This window comes from Cervus elaphus, chromosome X, assembly GCF_910594005.1.
Source record: "Cervus elaphus chromosome X, mCerEla1.1, whole genome shotgun sequence".
Lineage (NCBI taxonomy): Eukaryota > Metazoa > Chordata > Mammalia > Artiodactyla > Cervidae > Cervus > Cervus elaphus.
In genome coordinates, this window is record NC_057848.1 from 28,716,571 (window position 1) to 28,730,682 (window position 14,112).

At 41.5% G+C, this 14,112-nt stretch overlaps 2 protein-coding genes and 1 long non-coding RNA gene across 4 annotated transcripts; 2 read left to right on the top strand and 1 right to left on the bottom strand.

Annotated features, from left to right (window-relative positions):
- Positions 1 to 502: 502 nt before the first annotated feature.
- Positions 503 to 2,668, top strand: TCEAL4 (transcription elongation factor A like 4). Of its 2 annotated transcripts, none has more exons than XM_043897134.1 (3): positions 503 to 653; positions 1,233 to 1,305; positions 1,661 to 2,668. In XM_043897134.1, the coding sequence occupies exon 3, from the start codon at positions 1,687 to 1,689 to the stop codon at positions 2,371 to 2,373; it is 687 nt and encodes a 228-aa protein (XP_043753069.1). In that variant the 5' UTR covers positions 503 to 653; positions 1,233 to 1,305; positions 1,661 to 1,686; the 3' UTR covers positions 2,374 to 2,668. The 2 variants fall into 2 exon arrangements, with proteins under 2 accessions (XP_043753069.1, XP_043753070.1); XM_043897135.1 differs by having other exon boundaries at positions 1,666 to 2,668.
- An 8,161-nt stretch (positions 2,669 to 10,829) lies between these two features.
- On the bottom strand, positions 10,830 to 13,767 carry LOC122690137. The gene is made up of 3 exons (XR_006339985.1): positions 13,682 to 13,767; positions 13,336 to 13,406; positions 10,830 to 12,353 (listed from the first exon to the last, which is right to left on the bottom strand). It is a non-coding gene; the product is annotated as an uncharacterized LOC122690137 (long non-coding RNA).
- On the top strand, positions 12,362 to 13,797 carry LOC122690135 (transcription elongation factor A protein-like 3). The gene is given in 2 exon segments (XM_043897133.1): positions 12,362 to 12,554; positions 12,905 to 13,797. Coding segments are annotated over 2 exon segments (798 nt in total). The 5' UTR covers positions 12,362 to 12,405; the 3' UTR covers positions 13,554 to 13,797.
- The last annotated feature ends 315 nt before the right edge of the window (positions 13,798 to 14,112 follow it).

A 14,112-nucleotide genomic window follows, 5' to 3' on the forward strand; every position in this document is an offset into this window, starting at 1 on the left:
CTAAATATTTAATTGATTAGAAAACTTATGTTTTGCATACCAGGAAAAAGGGACAATTTCACTTTGACGGTAACGTTTTTTCCTAAAAGTGCAATATTCTACTCTTTGTACAATATTAAAGTTCACAGTCATAGGATTTCATTTGTAAGTCTATGTTCTTTCAGTGGAATTTAAGAGCAAAGTTAGACTCCTCCCCCAGACTGCCCAAACCATTAAAAAAAAAAAAAAAAAAAAAGCCTCTGAGGTTTTGTTTTGTTTTGGTGGCGCCAGGCAGCATGTGGGATCTTAGTTCTCCCACCGCGGATAGAACCCGTGCCCGCTGCAGTGGAAGCGCGGAGTGCTAACCACTGGACTGCCAGGTAAGTCCCCACCTCTGTGGTTTTTACTAAAATTATTTCTTTGACCAACTTCTCAAGAAGAGGAAAAGGACAAAAGGGCCCAGAGAGGTTAAGAGGCACCTGCCGGAGGGTGGCGGTGGGCGGCTAGCAGACGCCGGCTGGTGGGCGGGGTACGGGGGCGGAGCTCGGGTGACGCGACGCTCACGTGACCGCTGGGCCCAGAAGTGGGCACCGGTCCGAATACTGGCCCTCCCTCGGTGCTGTCGGACCCGGAGCCGTCTGCGAGCCCCTAGTTGTTGCTCCTGGTTCTTTCAGGTCAGTGTGAGGGTTCTCGTCGCTGCCTGTGGGACACCGGAATGGGGGAGGAGGAACGGGCGCGGAAAGGAGAAAGGTTGGGGATGGGGTTCTGGTCGAGGGGAGCTGGCCAGACTGTAGCTAGTGATGGCGGTGGGAAAACGGCTAAGGGGGAGCAAGCGGCCATTGGGCGGAGGGAGGGGAAAGCGGACACCCCGAGTACCCATTCCCCTTTCTCTACACATCCTCTTCTCTGCCTTCCGTCCATTTTGGAGCCGGAGATTGTGAGCTAGGGGGCGCCCCAGCAGTGAGGCAGTGGAAATAAATCCTCTCTGCCACTCTGTGCGTGGAGTAGAAAGTTGACCTCAAGGGTGGGGAGGCTAGTTGCCTTTGGGAGAGAAGGACGCAGAGATCCAAAATTAGTTTGGAAAACATCCTGGTCTGGCGCCCGAGGCGTGAAAAGAAATGGCGGCTGGGGTGCATGGGGCGGAGGAGGTGGAGGGAGGGAAACGTTGGGTGAGGAGGGCAGGGATTCTGGAAAGGGACCCGAGTCCCTGTGCATTCACCGATGCGCATCCCCGGTCTCCTGTCTGTCTGCAGGTCTACGTGTCTGTTGTTCCCAGCTCTCTACTGGGCTATAGAAAGAGGAGGAACCTGTCCAGAATCCCCGCAGGTCAGTGAAGGAGGAGGGCACTGGACAGGGACCCAGAGGGGAGGGGAGTGTGGAGGGACCGCCCGCGAAGAATTGGGGGCCCCACTGCCCACTTCCCAACACATTTACACACTGCCGCGCTGAGCAAGCATAGGGAAAAATGGCAGGGCCTGCCAGGGAAGTGTTGTCTCACGTGTGCACGAGGAATGGTGGGGTAAAGGGTGGGCAAAAGGCATTCACGGAGGGCCAGGCCAGGTCAGGAGATCCCTGACAAACGGCAAGAAATGACTACTACTATCCGGACCTGCATTTCACCCCCAAAACCTCAGTCTCTCTTGTCTCCTCTTTGTCTTCTCTTCCCCCGCCCCACTCCCAGGACAGGAAAAGGAGGGGACACTCAACATGGAAAAACTCTGCAGTGAAAATGAAGCAAAGCCTGAGAACCAAGGCAAGATGGAAAACAAAGAACAGCCACTGGATGCAGGAGAACCAGGAGCAGCTTCTACTAAGGAAGACAAAGAAATGTTAGAAAACAAGGGAAGGACAGATCACAAGGGAAAGACAGATGAGGAAATATTAAAGGTTAAGGAAAGGCCAGAGAATGAGACAAAGCCAGAAGAAGGAAACCCAGAGAGCCAAGGAAAGCCAGTGAGTGAGGAAAAAGCAAAAGAAAGAAAAGCAGAGAGTGAGGGGAAGCCAGAGAGTGAAGGAAAGCCAGTGAGTGAGGGAAAACCAAAAGAAGACAAGCCAGCCAGCGAACCAAGGGAACTAAGGGCTGGCGGAAAGCGCCCAGCTGGGGAGGATGTACCCAGGAAGGCCAAAAGAAAAACCAACAAGGGGCTGGCTCAGTGTCTCAAGGAATACAAGGAGGCCATACATGATATGCATTTGAGCAATGAAGAGATGATAAGAGAATTTGATGAGATGGCCAGGGTAGAGGATGAGGTGAAGAAAACCAAACAGAAATTGGGGGGGTTTATGTGGATGCAAAAAAGTTTACAGGACCCCTTCCACCCACGGGGCCCAAGGGAACTCAGGGGTGGCTGTAGGGCCCCGCAAAGGGGCTTTGAAGACATTCCTTTTGTGTAGTGCCTCTGGCAGGCATTTCCCAGGCCTTGTGCTTTATTTAACCTTATGCTAATCCTATACTTTAGGTGTCGCTCTCATTATTCAACTGCAGCCCTCTGTGTTTCAGTAGCAGATTTTCATCCATTGCATGGAAAAATGTTTATGGTGCATTGTAAAATTAAAAACAAAAATAGTTTTCAGAACCATATATATGGCATCAGTCTATTTTTGTAAAACTACAAAGATACTTTACTAGTGATCCATGTACAGGAAAAACTGAAAACTGTCTACTAAAAATCAACAGTGGTTATCTGTGGCTGATTTTTTTTTCTGTTTTTTTGTTCATCTGTTTATATTCTCTTAAAACACAGATTACTTTTTATCATAGCAATAATGAAAGATAAAAAATAGGAAAGCAATACCAAGCAATCAAGTATTATTCAGTGAAGTGCCTTCTGAAGGCAGTGGAGACACACAAAATTTGTGTTGCCAGGATGTGAACTAAGTAAAAGTCACATTACCTCTGGGACTCAAAGGTGCAAGAATCAACTTGGCAGTTATTACAGATCCATTGTTGTAAGGGAGACTCTTGGCATCAGTGAATTGGGGATAAAACTTGCCTTCCAGGGCTGTGGAGAATATTCAATAAGATGCTGAGTATGTGAGCTGCTTCCCACCCTCTCCCCTGCACTAGCAGGGCCAGAGCCCCATCAGATGTTTTGGAGAGGGCTGAGGAGGTTTCAAGTGTGTGCAGGAATAAGTCCAGATAGCTGTAGGGTGGGTGGCCCTTCCAGCTGGGGTAATGTCATGACTCTTGGGTGGTATGCCTCTGCTTGTGGGAACTGTACCCTCCTAAGGCTCCCACCAACTGGGCTGATGGGCTGGAGACCATGATGGTCTAAGGCAATACCGTGTCACTACTGAAAGGTGGACAATTCTCTACAGTAAAGTTACCCTAACTCACCTGGGTAGCACCCAGTTGTCACTTGGGTCTTGCTATTTATAAAGATCTTATAAAACATACCTTTCCAAGTATTTTGTTGGTTTGTGTGTGTTTCTGCATACAGCCATCTGCACTGGATTTAGATACTAGAGATTGAACCAGGAGAAAAATCTGTGACCAGATGCTGTGCTGTTCTCACCTGTTAATCTCATCTGCTGACGCTTTTTTCTTAGAAGTTGTCTCCTAGGAAATTCCTGTTAAGCCCTGGCTTATCATTTCAGCAGACCCATCTACCTATGTGATTTTTTTCCCCTCTGGCTCTTCCTTAGCCTTTTATTTGCTTATAGTGTTTCTTTAAACTTTTAGGCCAGTTATAGGTTTACAGAATTATTACAAAGATGCAGTTTCCACATACCCCATACTTGTTATTAACATCGTTACTTTTTAGCTCGAAGCGTTTGTCACAATGAACCAATGTTGATACATTATCATTAACCAAGATACATTCTTTATTCAGAATACCTCAGTTTTTCCTTAATGTCTTTTTTCTGTCCCAGGATCCCATCCAGGTTATCTTACAATTAGTCATCATGTCTCCTTAGGTTCCTCCTGGCTGTGACAGTTTCTCACACTTTCCCTGTTTCTGATGCCTTGACACTCTTGAGAAGCACTGGTCAGGTACTTTGTATAGTGTACCGCAATTTCAGTTTGCTTGATTTTTCTCTTATGGTTACACAGGTGTGTTATTTGGGAAGAGGATCAAACAGGCAAAATTGCATCATATAAAGGGTATATACTATCAATATTATCACTGTTGATGTTAATGTTGGTCACCTGGCTGAAGTAGTGGTCTCAGGATTCTACATGGTAAAGTTACTCTTTTATTTCTCCCTTTCTAGACTATACTCTTTGGAAGAAAGTCACTCTGCACAGTCTACACTTAAAAGACTGCGGTATTATGTTCAATCTCGTTGATGAAGTATCTCCAACATTTATTTGGAATTCTGCATATTTGATTTCTCCCCATTTATTTAATATACTTTGGACTATAATACTACTATATATATTTTCATTGCTCAAATTTTCCACTTTTGGCCATTGGAAGTTCTTTGAGTTGGCTCTTGCATCTGTTTAACATACCCCCATCATTGTGTACATGTGTGTGTGTTTTTATAAAACTTTCTGGCACTACAAAATGGTCTAGTCATATCTTGCATATTTCCTGCCCAAATCCTAGAATCAATCATTTCTCCAAGGGACTCTGGTACCTTTGGTTGGAGAATGGTACTAAAAGCCAAGATTTAGATGTTAAGTGTACACCCTACCATTTGGATATCATTGCTTCTAGGCCCTTTCAGTTGATAAAGAAAGAAGATCTATATGCATCTCTTTCTGTCTCTCTCCATATATATATATATATATGTATGTACATTATACATCTTTATATGTTTTAAAATATATATAGAGAAAATTTTGTCTTTAGTCTTAACAGACTCCACTCATTTCCAAAGTTACCTATATCAGTGTCTTATTCTTCCATCCTTTTCAGTGAAGTTTCGTGCATTTGTGATATACTTAAGAGTCTTTTGTCAGATTCTGTGTTGTGGGAATGTTGTTATAAATGCACTTTTAAATATCAAATTCCAGTTGTTCATTGCTGGTATATAGGAAAGCAATTAAATTTATATATTAACTTATATCCTGTGATCTTGTGACTAGGAGTTTGTCAGTGCTTTGGCATTTTCTACATAGACCGTCATGTCATCTGCAAATAGAGATAGATTTATTTCCTCAGTTCTAATCTGTACACTTTTTATTTCCTTTTTTGTCTTAATGCACTAGCTAGGACTTCTAGTATGATGTTCAATAGGAGCAATGAGAAGGGACATCCTTGTCCTCTTCCTGACACTCCAGGTGAAGTGTCTCCTTTTTCATCACTAAGTATAATGTTAGTTTCTTGTAGTTTTTGTTGTTCAGTCACCATGTAGATATTCTTTATCAAATTGAGGAAGTTCCCTTCTACTCCCAGCTTGAAAGCGTTTATCATGAATGGTTGTTGGAGTCTGTCAAATACTTTTTCTGTATCAAATAATATCATATATTTTTTCTTTTTTAGTCTGTTAACATGTAGTGGATTATATCGATTGATTTTCAAATGTTGAATCAACCTTGAATACCTGGAATAAATTTCAGTTGTTTGGCACATAACTTTTTATACATTACTGGATTCAGTTTTATAATACTTTGTTGAGGATTTGTGTCTGTGTCCATTAGTGATACTGGTCTGTAGTTTTCCTTTCTTGTAGTATCTTTTACCTGGTTTTGGAATTAGGGTAATATTGGTCTCACAGAATGAGTCAGGTGTTCTCTACTTCAGTTTTATGGAAGAGATTGTGGAGAATTGGTATTATTTCTAACTTAAATGTTTGGTAGAATTCACTGGTGATTTCTAAATGTTTACTGGTGATCCTTAAATGTTTGGCAGAATTTGGTCCTAGTGATTTCTATCTTTGGAAGGTTGTTAATTATTGATTCAATTTCTTTAATAGATACAGAACTATTCAGGTTATCTTTTTCCTCTTGTGTGAGTTTTAGGAGTTTGTATCTTTTGAGTAATTAGTCCATTTCATCTTAAGTTATCTAATTTGTAGGCATAGAATTTCTCATAGTTATTACTTCATTACCTTCTTAATGTCCATGGGATCAAGAGTGATAACCCCACTTTCATTTCTGATATTGTTAATTTGAGTCTTTCTTGTTTTCTTGGTTACCCTCATAAGAGATTTAACAATTTTATCTTTTCAAAGAACCAACTTTTGGTTTTGTTGGTTTCCTTTGTTGTTTTCCTGTTTTCACTTTCCTTTGATTTTGTCTCTAGTTATTTCTTTTTTACTGTTTGCTTTAGGGTTCGATCCCTGGGTTGGGAAGATCCCCTGGAGAAGGGAAAGGCTACCCACTCCGGTATTCTGGCATGGAGAATTCCATGGCCTGTACAGTCCATGCGGTTGCAAAGAGTCGGACACGACTGAGTGACGTTCACTTTCACTTTCACTAGGCTTAAATTACTCTTCTTTCTTTAGTTTCCTAAGAAGAAAGCATAGCCTTCTTTTCCATATATGTGTTTAAGCTAGAAATTTCCCTTTAAGTGTTGCTGTTGCTTTACCCCAGAGATTTTGATATGTTGTATTTTCATTTAGTTCAAAGCATTTTTAAATTTCTGTTGAGAATTCTTCTTTGACTCATGTTATTTAGAAATGTGTTGCTTAATTTCCAAATATTTGGGTTCGCCGTCTATCCTGTTATTGATTTCTAGTTTAAGTCTACTGAGAGCATACTTTTATGATTTCTATTCTTTTAAATTTGTTAAGGTGGGTTTTATGGACTCTTGAGCTCATGTTTTATATGACCTTGAATGTTGAATGGAATGTTCTATAAATGTGAATTAAATCAAGTTGATTAATAATGCTGTTCAGATAGACTATGTGTTAGTCGCTCAGTCGTGTCTGACTTTTTGTGATCCCATGGACTGTAGCCCGCCAGGCTCCTCTGTTAGTGAAATTCTCCAGGCAAGAATACTGGAGTAGGTTGCCATTTCCTTCTCTGGCTAGATCCTTATTGATATTCTGCCTGCTTAATCTGTCAATTACTGATTGGGGGCATTAAAGTTTGTAACTATAATAATAGGTTTGTCTGTTTCTCCTTTCAGCTCTATCAGTTTTCGCTTCATATATTTTGACACTTTTGTCATGTACATATACATGTTTAGGATTATTATATGTTTTGCTCAGAATTGATCCCTTTATCATTATGTAGTGCCTCTTTTGATCTCTGATAATCTTCCTTGTTCTGCTTTGTCTAAAATTATGTAACTACTCCAGCTTTCTTTTTTTGTCCAGGTTTTTTTTGACTAGTGCAGATCTTTCTCTGTTGCTTTACTTTTAACTTCTCACTCTTTATCAGGGCTTCCCTAATAGCTCAGTTGGTAAAGAATTCACCTGCAATGCAGGAGACCCCAGTTTGATTCCTGAGTTGGGAAGATCTCCTGTAGAAGGGATAGGCTACCCACTCCAGTATTCTTGGGCTTCCCTTGTGGTCAGCTGGTAAAGAATCCACCTGTAATGCGGGTAGACCTAGGTTCAGTCCCTGGGTTGGGAAGATCCCTTGGACAAGGGAAAGGCTATCCACTCCAGTATTCTGGCCTGGAAAATTCCATGGACATATATAGTCCATGGGGTCTCAAAAGAGTTGGACACAACTGAGCAACTTTTACTTTCACTCACTCTTTATATTTAAAGTGGACTTCTTGTACACAGCATATAGTTGTTTTTTTTTTTAATTCACTCTGATAGCTTCAATCTTTAATTGATGTATTTAGACCATTCATATTTAAAATGACTCAATATATTTGGATTTAGTATCAACCATGTTTATAACTGTTTTCTATTTGTTGCCAGAGGCTTCTTTTTCTGCCTTCTCTAGTTTATTTTTGCCTGCACCAGGTCTTAGTTATGACATGTGGGATCTTTCAGTTTAGTTGCAGCATGTAGGATCTATATCCCTGATCAAGGATCAAACCCGTGCCCCCTGCATTGGGAGTGTGGAGTCTTAGCCACTGGACCACCAGGGAAGTCTGCCTTCTCTAGTTTTAATTAAGTATTTTACATGATTCCACTTGTCTTCTCTTAGTGTATCAATTATATTTCTTTAAAAGTTTTTCAATGATTTTCCTCAAGTTTACATTTTTAACTAAGAACATTTTCAAATAACATTGTTCTGCCTCACTTATATGTAGTACAGGTAACTTAAGTGTTCATTATTCATTTCACTCATCCATTTCCTGCAATCATTCAATACACTGTTATTTTATTACTTTAGATAAAGAGTTGTCTTTTACATCAACTAAGAATAAGACAAAAGATTTCATTATACTTTCATTCATTGCATTTTCAATGCTCTTCCTTTATGTAGGTCTGAGTTGCAGGCCTGCACCATTTTTCTGCTGCCTGAAGAAAATCTTTCCTGAAGGAAAGGTTTGCTGATGCTGAATTCCATCAGTTTTTGTTTGTCTGAGAAACTCTTTATTTCTCCTCCACATTTGAAGGATTATTTCACTGGGTATAGAATCTTAGGTTAGTGTTTTTTTTCCCTTTCAACATTTTAAATATTTACAGTTATAGAGACAGGAGTGTTAACACTGAAATGGAAGGTATTTTTTTATTTCTCCTTGTAGTTCTGTCAAATTTAATATTATTTATTTTGAGGTCTGTTTAATAAATGCATAGAAATTTTAAATATCATTAAGTGATGCTTATGTCTTGTAATGCTTTTTGCTTTAAAGTCTATTTTGTTATTAATTTAACTATAATGGCTTTCTTTTGCTTAGTGTTTTCATGTTATTTTTTCCCTATGCTTTTACTTTCAGTCTTTATGTATCTTTATATTTCATATATGTCTTTTGTAAATAGTATATAGTTGGGTTTTTCCAGTCCAAAAATCTTTGTTTTTTAATTGTTTCATGTAAACTATTTACATTAATGTACTTACTGCTATTGATATTGGATATAACCATTGTACCACATTCCTTCTCTTATACCCCATCTGGTTTATGTTAGTTTTTTCTTCCTTAAGATTGATTATTTTCTTATTTTTGCCCCTCTATTAGCTTCGAAGTTTTACTCTCTTACTCTTCCTTAATAGTTATCTGGTAATTATAGCATACAGTCTTGACTTACTAAAGGCTAACATTAATTTATACTTATACATACTCTTTAGATAATGCCAGAACTTTAAATACTTTTACTCTAGTCCTCTTGACTCCTGTGTTGTCAGTATAAATTAACAAGATAATATTATTTTATGCAGTATTGGTTTATAGATAGATATTTAACCTTTAATTGCTTTCTTTTCCTTCCTTCATCCCCAGTCTTCCATCTGAGATCATTTTCCTGTTATCTGAAGAATGCCCCATAGAATTGAGTATTTCCTTTGGTTTCTGACTACTGTTAGAAACTCTTTTGTTTTGGTTTATTTATAAAGCTTTTATTTTGCCTTCATTTTTGAAGGGTATTTTTGCTGGTTATTTTCTTGGTTGGCATTTACTTTCTTTCAAGATACTAAAGATGTCACTTTACCATCTTCATGCTTTCATCATTGCCATTGCAAAGCCAGTAATTAGCCTAAGTTTTGTTCCTTTTGAGGCATACTCTATCTTTTTGGCTATTTTTATGATTTTTCCTTTGTCTTGAATTATCTGTAAATTCACTATTATGTATTCTATGCATGGGCTTCTTTTTATTTATCCTGTTTGGGATTTGTTAGACTTCTTAGATCTATGGATTGATGTCTTTCATCAGTTTTGAAAAATCCTCAGCCATTAAATCTTCAAAGATTGCCTCTGAACAGTTCCATTTCTCTTTTCCTTTTCGAATTCCAATTGAACATGTATTAGACCTTATCCTACCGTCCTGTCTGTATTTTCCATCTTTTTGACCACCTGTGCAGCCTTACAGATAATTTCATCTGAATATAATTTCTAGTTATTTAATTCTCTTGAGTTGCACCTAATATGCTGTTAAAGCCATCCACTGAGTTTCTAATTTCAGCTTTGTTATTTTTCAGTTTTGGAGTTTTCTTTTTTCTCTACTTTTTTTTGGTTTTCTGGTTCCCTGTTGAAATTTTCAAGATTGGATTTTATTTATCTGAATACACTGAGCATCATGGTTTTGTTGTTCAGTCACTCAGTCGTGTCTAACTCTTTGAAACCCTATGGATTGCAGCATGCCAGGCTTTCCTGCCCTTTACTATCTCCCAGAGTTTGCTCAAACTCATGTCCATTGAGTTGGTGATGCCAAGCACTGTGGTTTAGTAGTCTGTATCTGATAATTTGAATAATTCAAAGCTAATGGATCTGCTTGTGTTGTCTATTGCCTATGGTGCTTCTTATCTATGATGTCTCTTTTCTTTGTTTTTCTGGTTATCTTTGTGTATGGGCATTGTACTTAAATAGCTGTTTGTTGGAATAATTTGAGGCTGAGGATGATGGAATCTTTCTCCAAAGAAGATTTTGTTTGCACTGGTTAGGCCCATAAGGATACTTCCTGTCTAAAACTACCATAATCTATATTCAAAAATTAAACTTTACCTAGTCCACCTAGATGTTGCAAAGCCAAGCTAAAAGACTTTGTGAGGGCTAGTTTATTTCCAGTTTATAATTACCCTTAAAGTGAAACATTTGAAGTTCCTAGGAAACTCCTTCCCTTTTAATAAGACTTGGGCTTTGAGTTTTGTTATTCTAGTTCTTTGAGTCTTCTAAAGCTTCAACTCACTTAACACTGGTTTATTCCTTAACCTTTACTTCTTAACCATAGATGCCCTTAAGACAAATACAGTTAACCATATGAGTACTAAAAGAAAATGGGGAATTCCTCTTTGACCTCATGTAGGAAAAGAGCTTTTAACTATGAGTCAAAAATCTAGATGCAATAAAAGACAAATGTGATAAATGTGACTACTTTTTTTTAATGCATGGCAGAAATACATCATAAAAAAGTCAAAAAGCAACTAACAAGTTGGAAGTAAATATTTGCAACTTTTATAACAGATAAAGGCCTAATATAATGTATAAAGAACACTTGAAAAGTGTGAAGGAACAATAACCCAATAGAAGAATGTAGAAAAGGAACTTCCTTGGAGGTTCAGTGGCTAAGACTCCATGCTCCGAATGCAGGGGGCCCAGGTTTGATCCCTGGTCAGGGAACTAGATCTCACACACCACAACTAAAGAGCCCACATGCCACAACTAAGACATGGTGCAGTCAAATGAATAAAAATAAATATTTTTTTAAAAAGAAAAAGATGTGGAAGAGACATGAACAGACAATTCACAATGATATTTAATTTGCTATTAAACAGAAATGCAAGATAAAATGCCATGGATATACTACTACTCATTTATTATATCAGTGAAAATTAAAAAGTATGTCACATTATGTTGAAAACTGGGGAAATAAGCACTCACCTATATTTTTGGTGGGAAAGCAAAAATGAGTCTGAGATTCAGGGGAGGGAAGAGGGACTGAACTGAACTGATTTACAGGAAAACGGACAGAGTCAGGGAGAGAGAACACATGGACTGAGAAGAGCTGAGGCTCAGGACACAGTTACACAAGGTGGCAGCGCAGCTCCCTGGTGGAACTAGCACCAGGGCTCTAGAGTCAGGAGGAGCTAGTCTTGAAAGCGGGCTGTGGGGCTATGTGGTGCTCTAGGCAAAATCTGGTACCTTCCCTGTGATCAGCTGCCACAACTGGGGATAATGGGCATGAGTGAGGACCCGAGATGCTCCAGGTAAAGCACCTGCAGACAGGAAGCCTCTCCACTCCTGCTTTATCGGTAATGCCTCCTTCTCCAACCACCACCCCCGCCAGCCCCCACCTTCCAGAGCTGTCGGGTCCCTCTGGGCTAGGGGCGAGGGAGTGGGGTGGGGGACCTGGATCAGGTGATGCAACGCTCACATGACTGGCTGGGCGCTGATGTGGGGAGCAGCCCCCATGCCCGCCCTGCCCGCAGAGAACCAGTTCCCAGAGCTGCCCGGGTGAGGAGCGAGAGGGCTTAGGCAAGCCCAAGGAGGCACAGACCTGGCCCGGGCCCCACAGGTCAGTGTGAAAGTGGCCACTGCTGGCGTCCTGGGCAGGGGTGGAAGCTGATGGGACTAGGATCCAGGAGCAGCGGGGAGAGACGGGGAGGGAGGAGGGGGTCCCGAGATGAATGAGGAGAATGGCGAGGCACAACATGGGCAGGTGGCCCCGTCTCCTCCTCGATGGCCCTCCTCTGTGCCCTCCACCCATTTTTGAGCCTGAAATTGTGGAGGGGAGGGGGTGTCCCCGCAGTGCGACGGTGAAACTTAGACAAATTCTGAAAATAATTCCTTTTCACACTCTGAGCCCAGGAGGAAAGAACTGACCTCACGTAAAGGGGTAGAGACACGGCGGGTTGCTTGCGCACGAGGAAGACACAGAGATCCAAAATAGTTTGGAAAGCATCCTGGTCTGGTGCCTGAGGCCTGAAAAGTAATGGTGGGTGGGATGCAGGAGAGGTAGGGGAAAAATTGTAGGATGAGGAGGGCTCAGATTCAGGAAAGGGACCCCAGTCCATGGACTGTGCAGTCCCTCTCCATCTCCTGTCTGTCTGCAGGTCTGCATGTCTGTTCCCAACACTCTGCAAGACTAGAAAAGGAGGAGGAACCTGGCCAGAATCCCTGCAGGTCAGTGAAAAAGGGGAGGGCACTGAACAGGCATGGGGCTGGGGGGCACAGCTTGGGTAGCATTTGAGGGCCCCACTTCCCATCCCCCCACCAGATACAATATACACCCTCCCCGCCATGCTAAAGTATGGTACAAGGTGGCAGGGCCTTCCAGGGAATGGTTGGCTCTCAGTGCAGGAGGAATGGTGGGGTAAAGGGTAGGCAGAAGGCAAACTAGGCCGGGCCAGGTCAGGGGACCCCTGACGCGGGTGAGATGCCAGTGCTGTCCAGACCCGTCTGCCACCCAAGCCCTCAGTCTCCCTTGTCTCCTCTTTGTCTCTTCTCCCCTCACCACCACCCTTATCTCCCAGGACAGGAAAAGGAGGGGACATCTCAACCTGGAAAAACTGCAATGTAAATGAAGGAAAGTTGGAAAGTGAGGGAAAGCCAGAAGATGAAGTAGAGCCTGAAAATGAAGGAAAATCAGATGAGAAAGAAAAGCCGGAAGTGGAGGGGAAGTCAGAACAGGAGTGAGAGCTCCAGAATGACGGACAGCCAGATGATGAGAGACAAACCGCAGATGAAGGACAACCAGCAAATGAGGGGAAGAAAGAAAAGCAAGGCAAGTTCAAAGCTGAGGGAAACCCACTCAAGAAGGGCAAGCCAGAGTCCCAGGCAAAGTCAGAGAGCCAGTCACGTGCTGCCGAAAAGTGCCCTCCTGAAGATTATGTGCCCCAGAAGGCAAAAAGAAAAACGGACAGGACGATGGAGGATTCCCCCAAGGACTATCAGGACAACTTACAGGAAAGGCATCTGGGAGGTGAGGAGATGCTGAAAGAATGTGGAGATCTGTCAAGGACTCAGCTTGAAGAGCTAAGGAAAAGACAGAAAATGGGTGGATTTCATTGGATACAAAGAGATGTACAGGATCCATTCACCTCAAGAGGGCAACGAGGTGTCAAGGGAATGAGGGGAGGAGGGAGGAGCCAAAGGGGCTTACATGATATCCCATATTGTTAATGCTTTGGTATTTGATTCTGGTTTCTTTGATGAGAATATCACTGACCCTGCTTTCCCTGGCAGTCACTTGCCAGGCTGTGTGCTTTATCCTCAAGCTGATACTTTGCTTTAGGTGTCACTGTCCTTACCAGCAGCCATTTGATCCAACTACAGTGCTCTGTGTTTCAGTAGGGGGTTTTCACCCATGTTCATGAAAGAGATGTTCATGGTACACTATAAAAAGAACAATAAAAAAGCACTTTTCAGAACCAAATGTATAGTATCAAACCAGTTTTGTAAAAGGGCTTCCCTGGTGGCTCAGACTGTAAAGAATTCGCCTGCAATGCAAGAGACCTAGGTTTGATCCCTAGGTCTGGAAGATCCCCTGAAGGAGGAAATGGCTACCCACTCCAGTATTCTTGCCTGGGAAATCCCATGGACAGAGAAGCCTGGTGGGCTACAGTCCATGGGATCACAAAGAGTCAGACATGACTGAGTGACTAACACTTCACTTTGTAAAAGTAGTAAATGTTTGCATAATGCATTTGTGCACAGAAGAAAACCATGAAAACTAAAAACT

Bases quoted from the DNA above. Each gene is read 5' to 3' on its own strand.
- TCEAL4 (XM_043897134.1), top strand. From the start codon at position 1,687: ATGGAAAAACTCTGCAGTGAAAATGAAGCAAAGCCTGAGAACCAAGGC.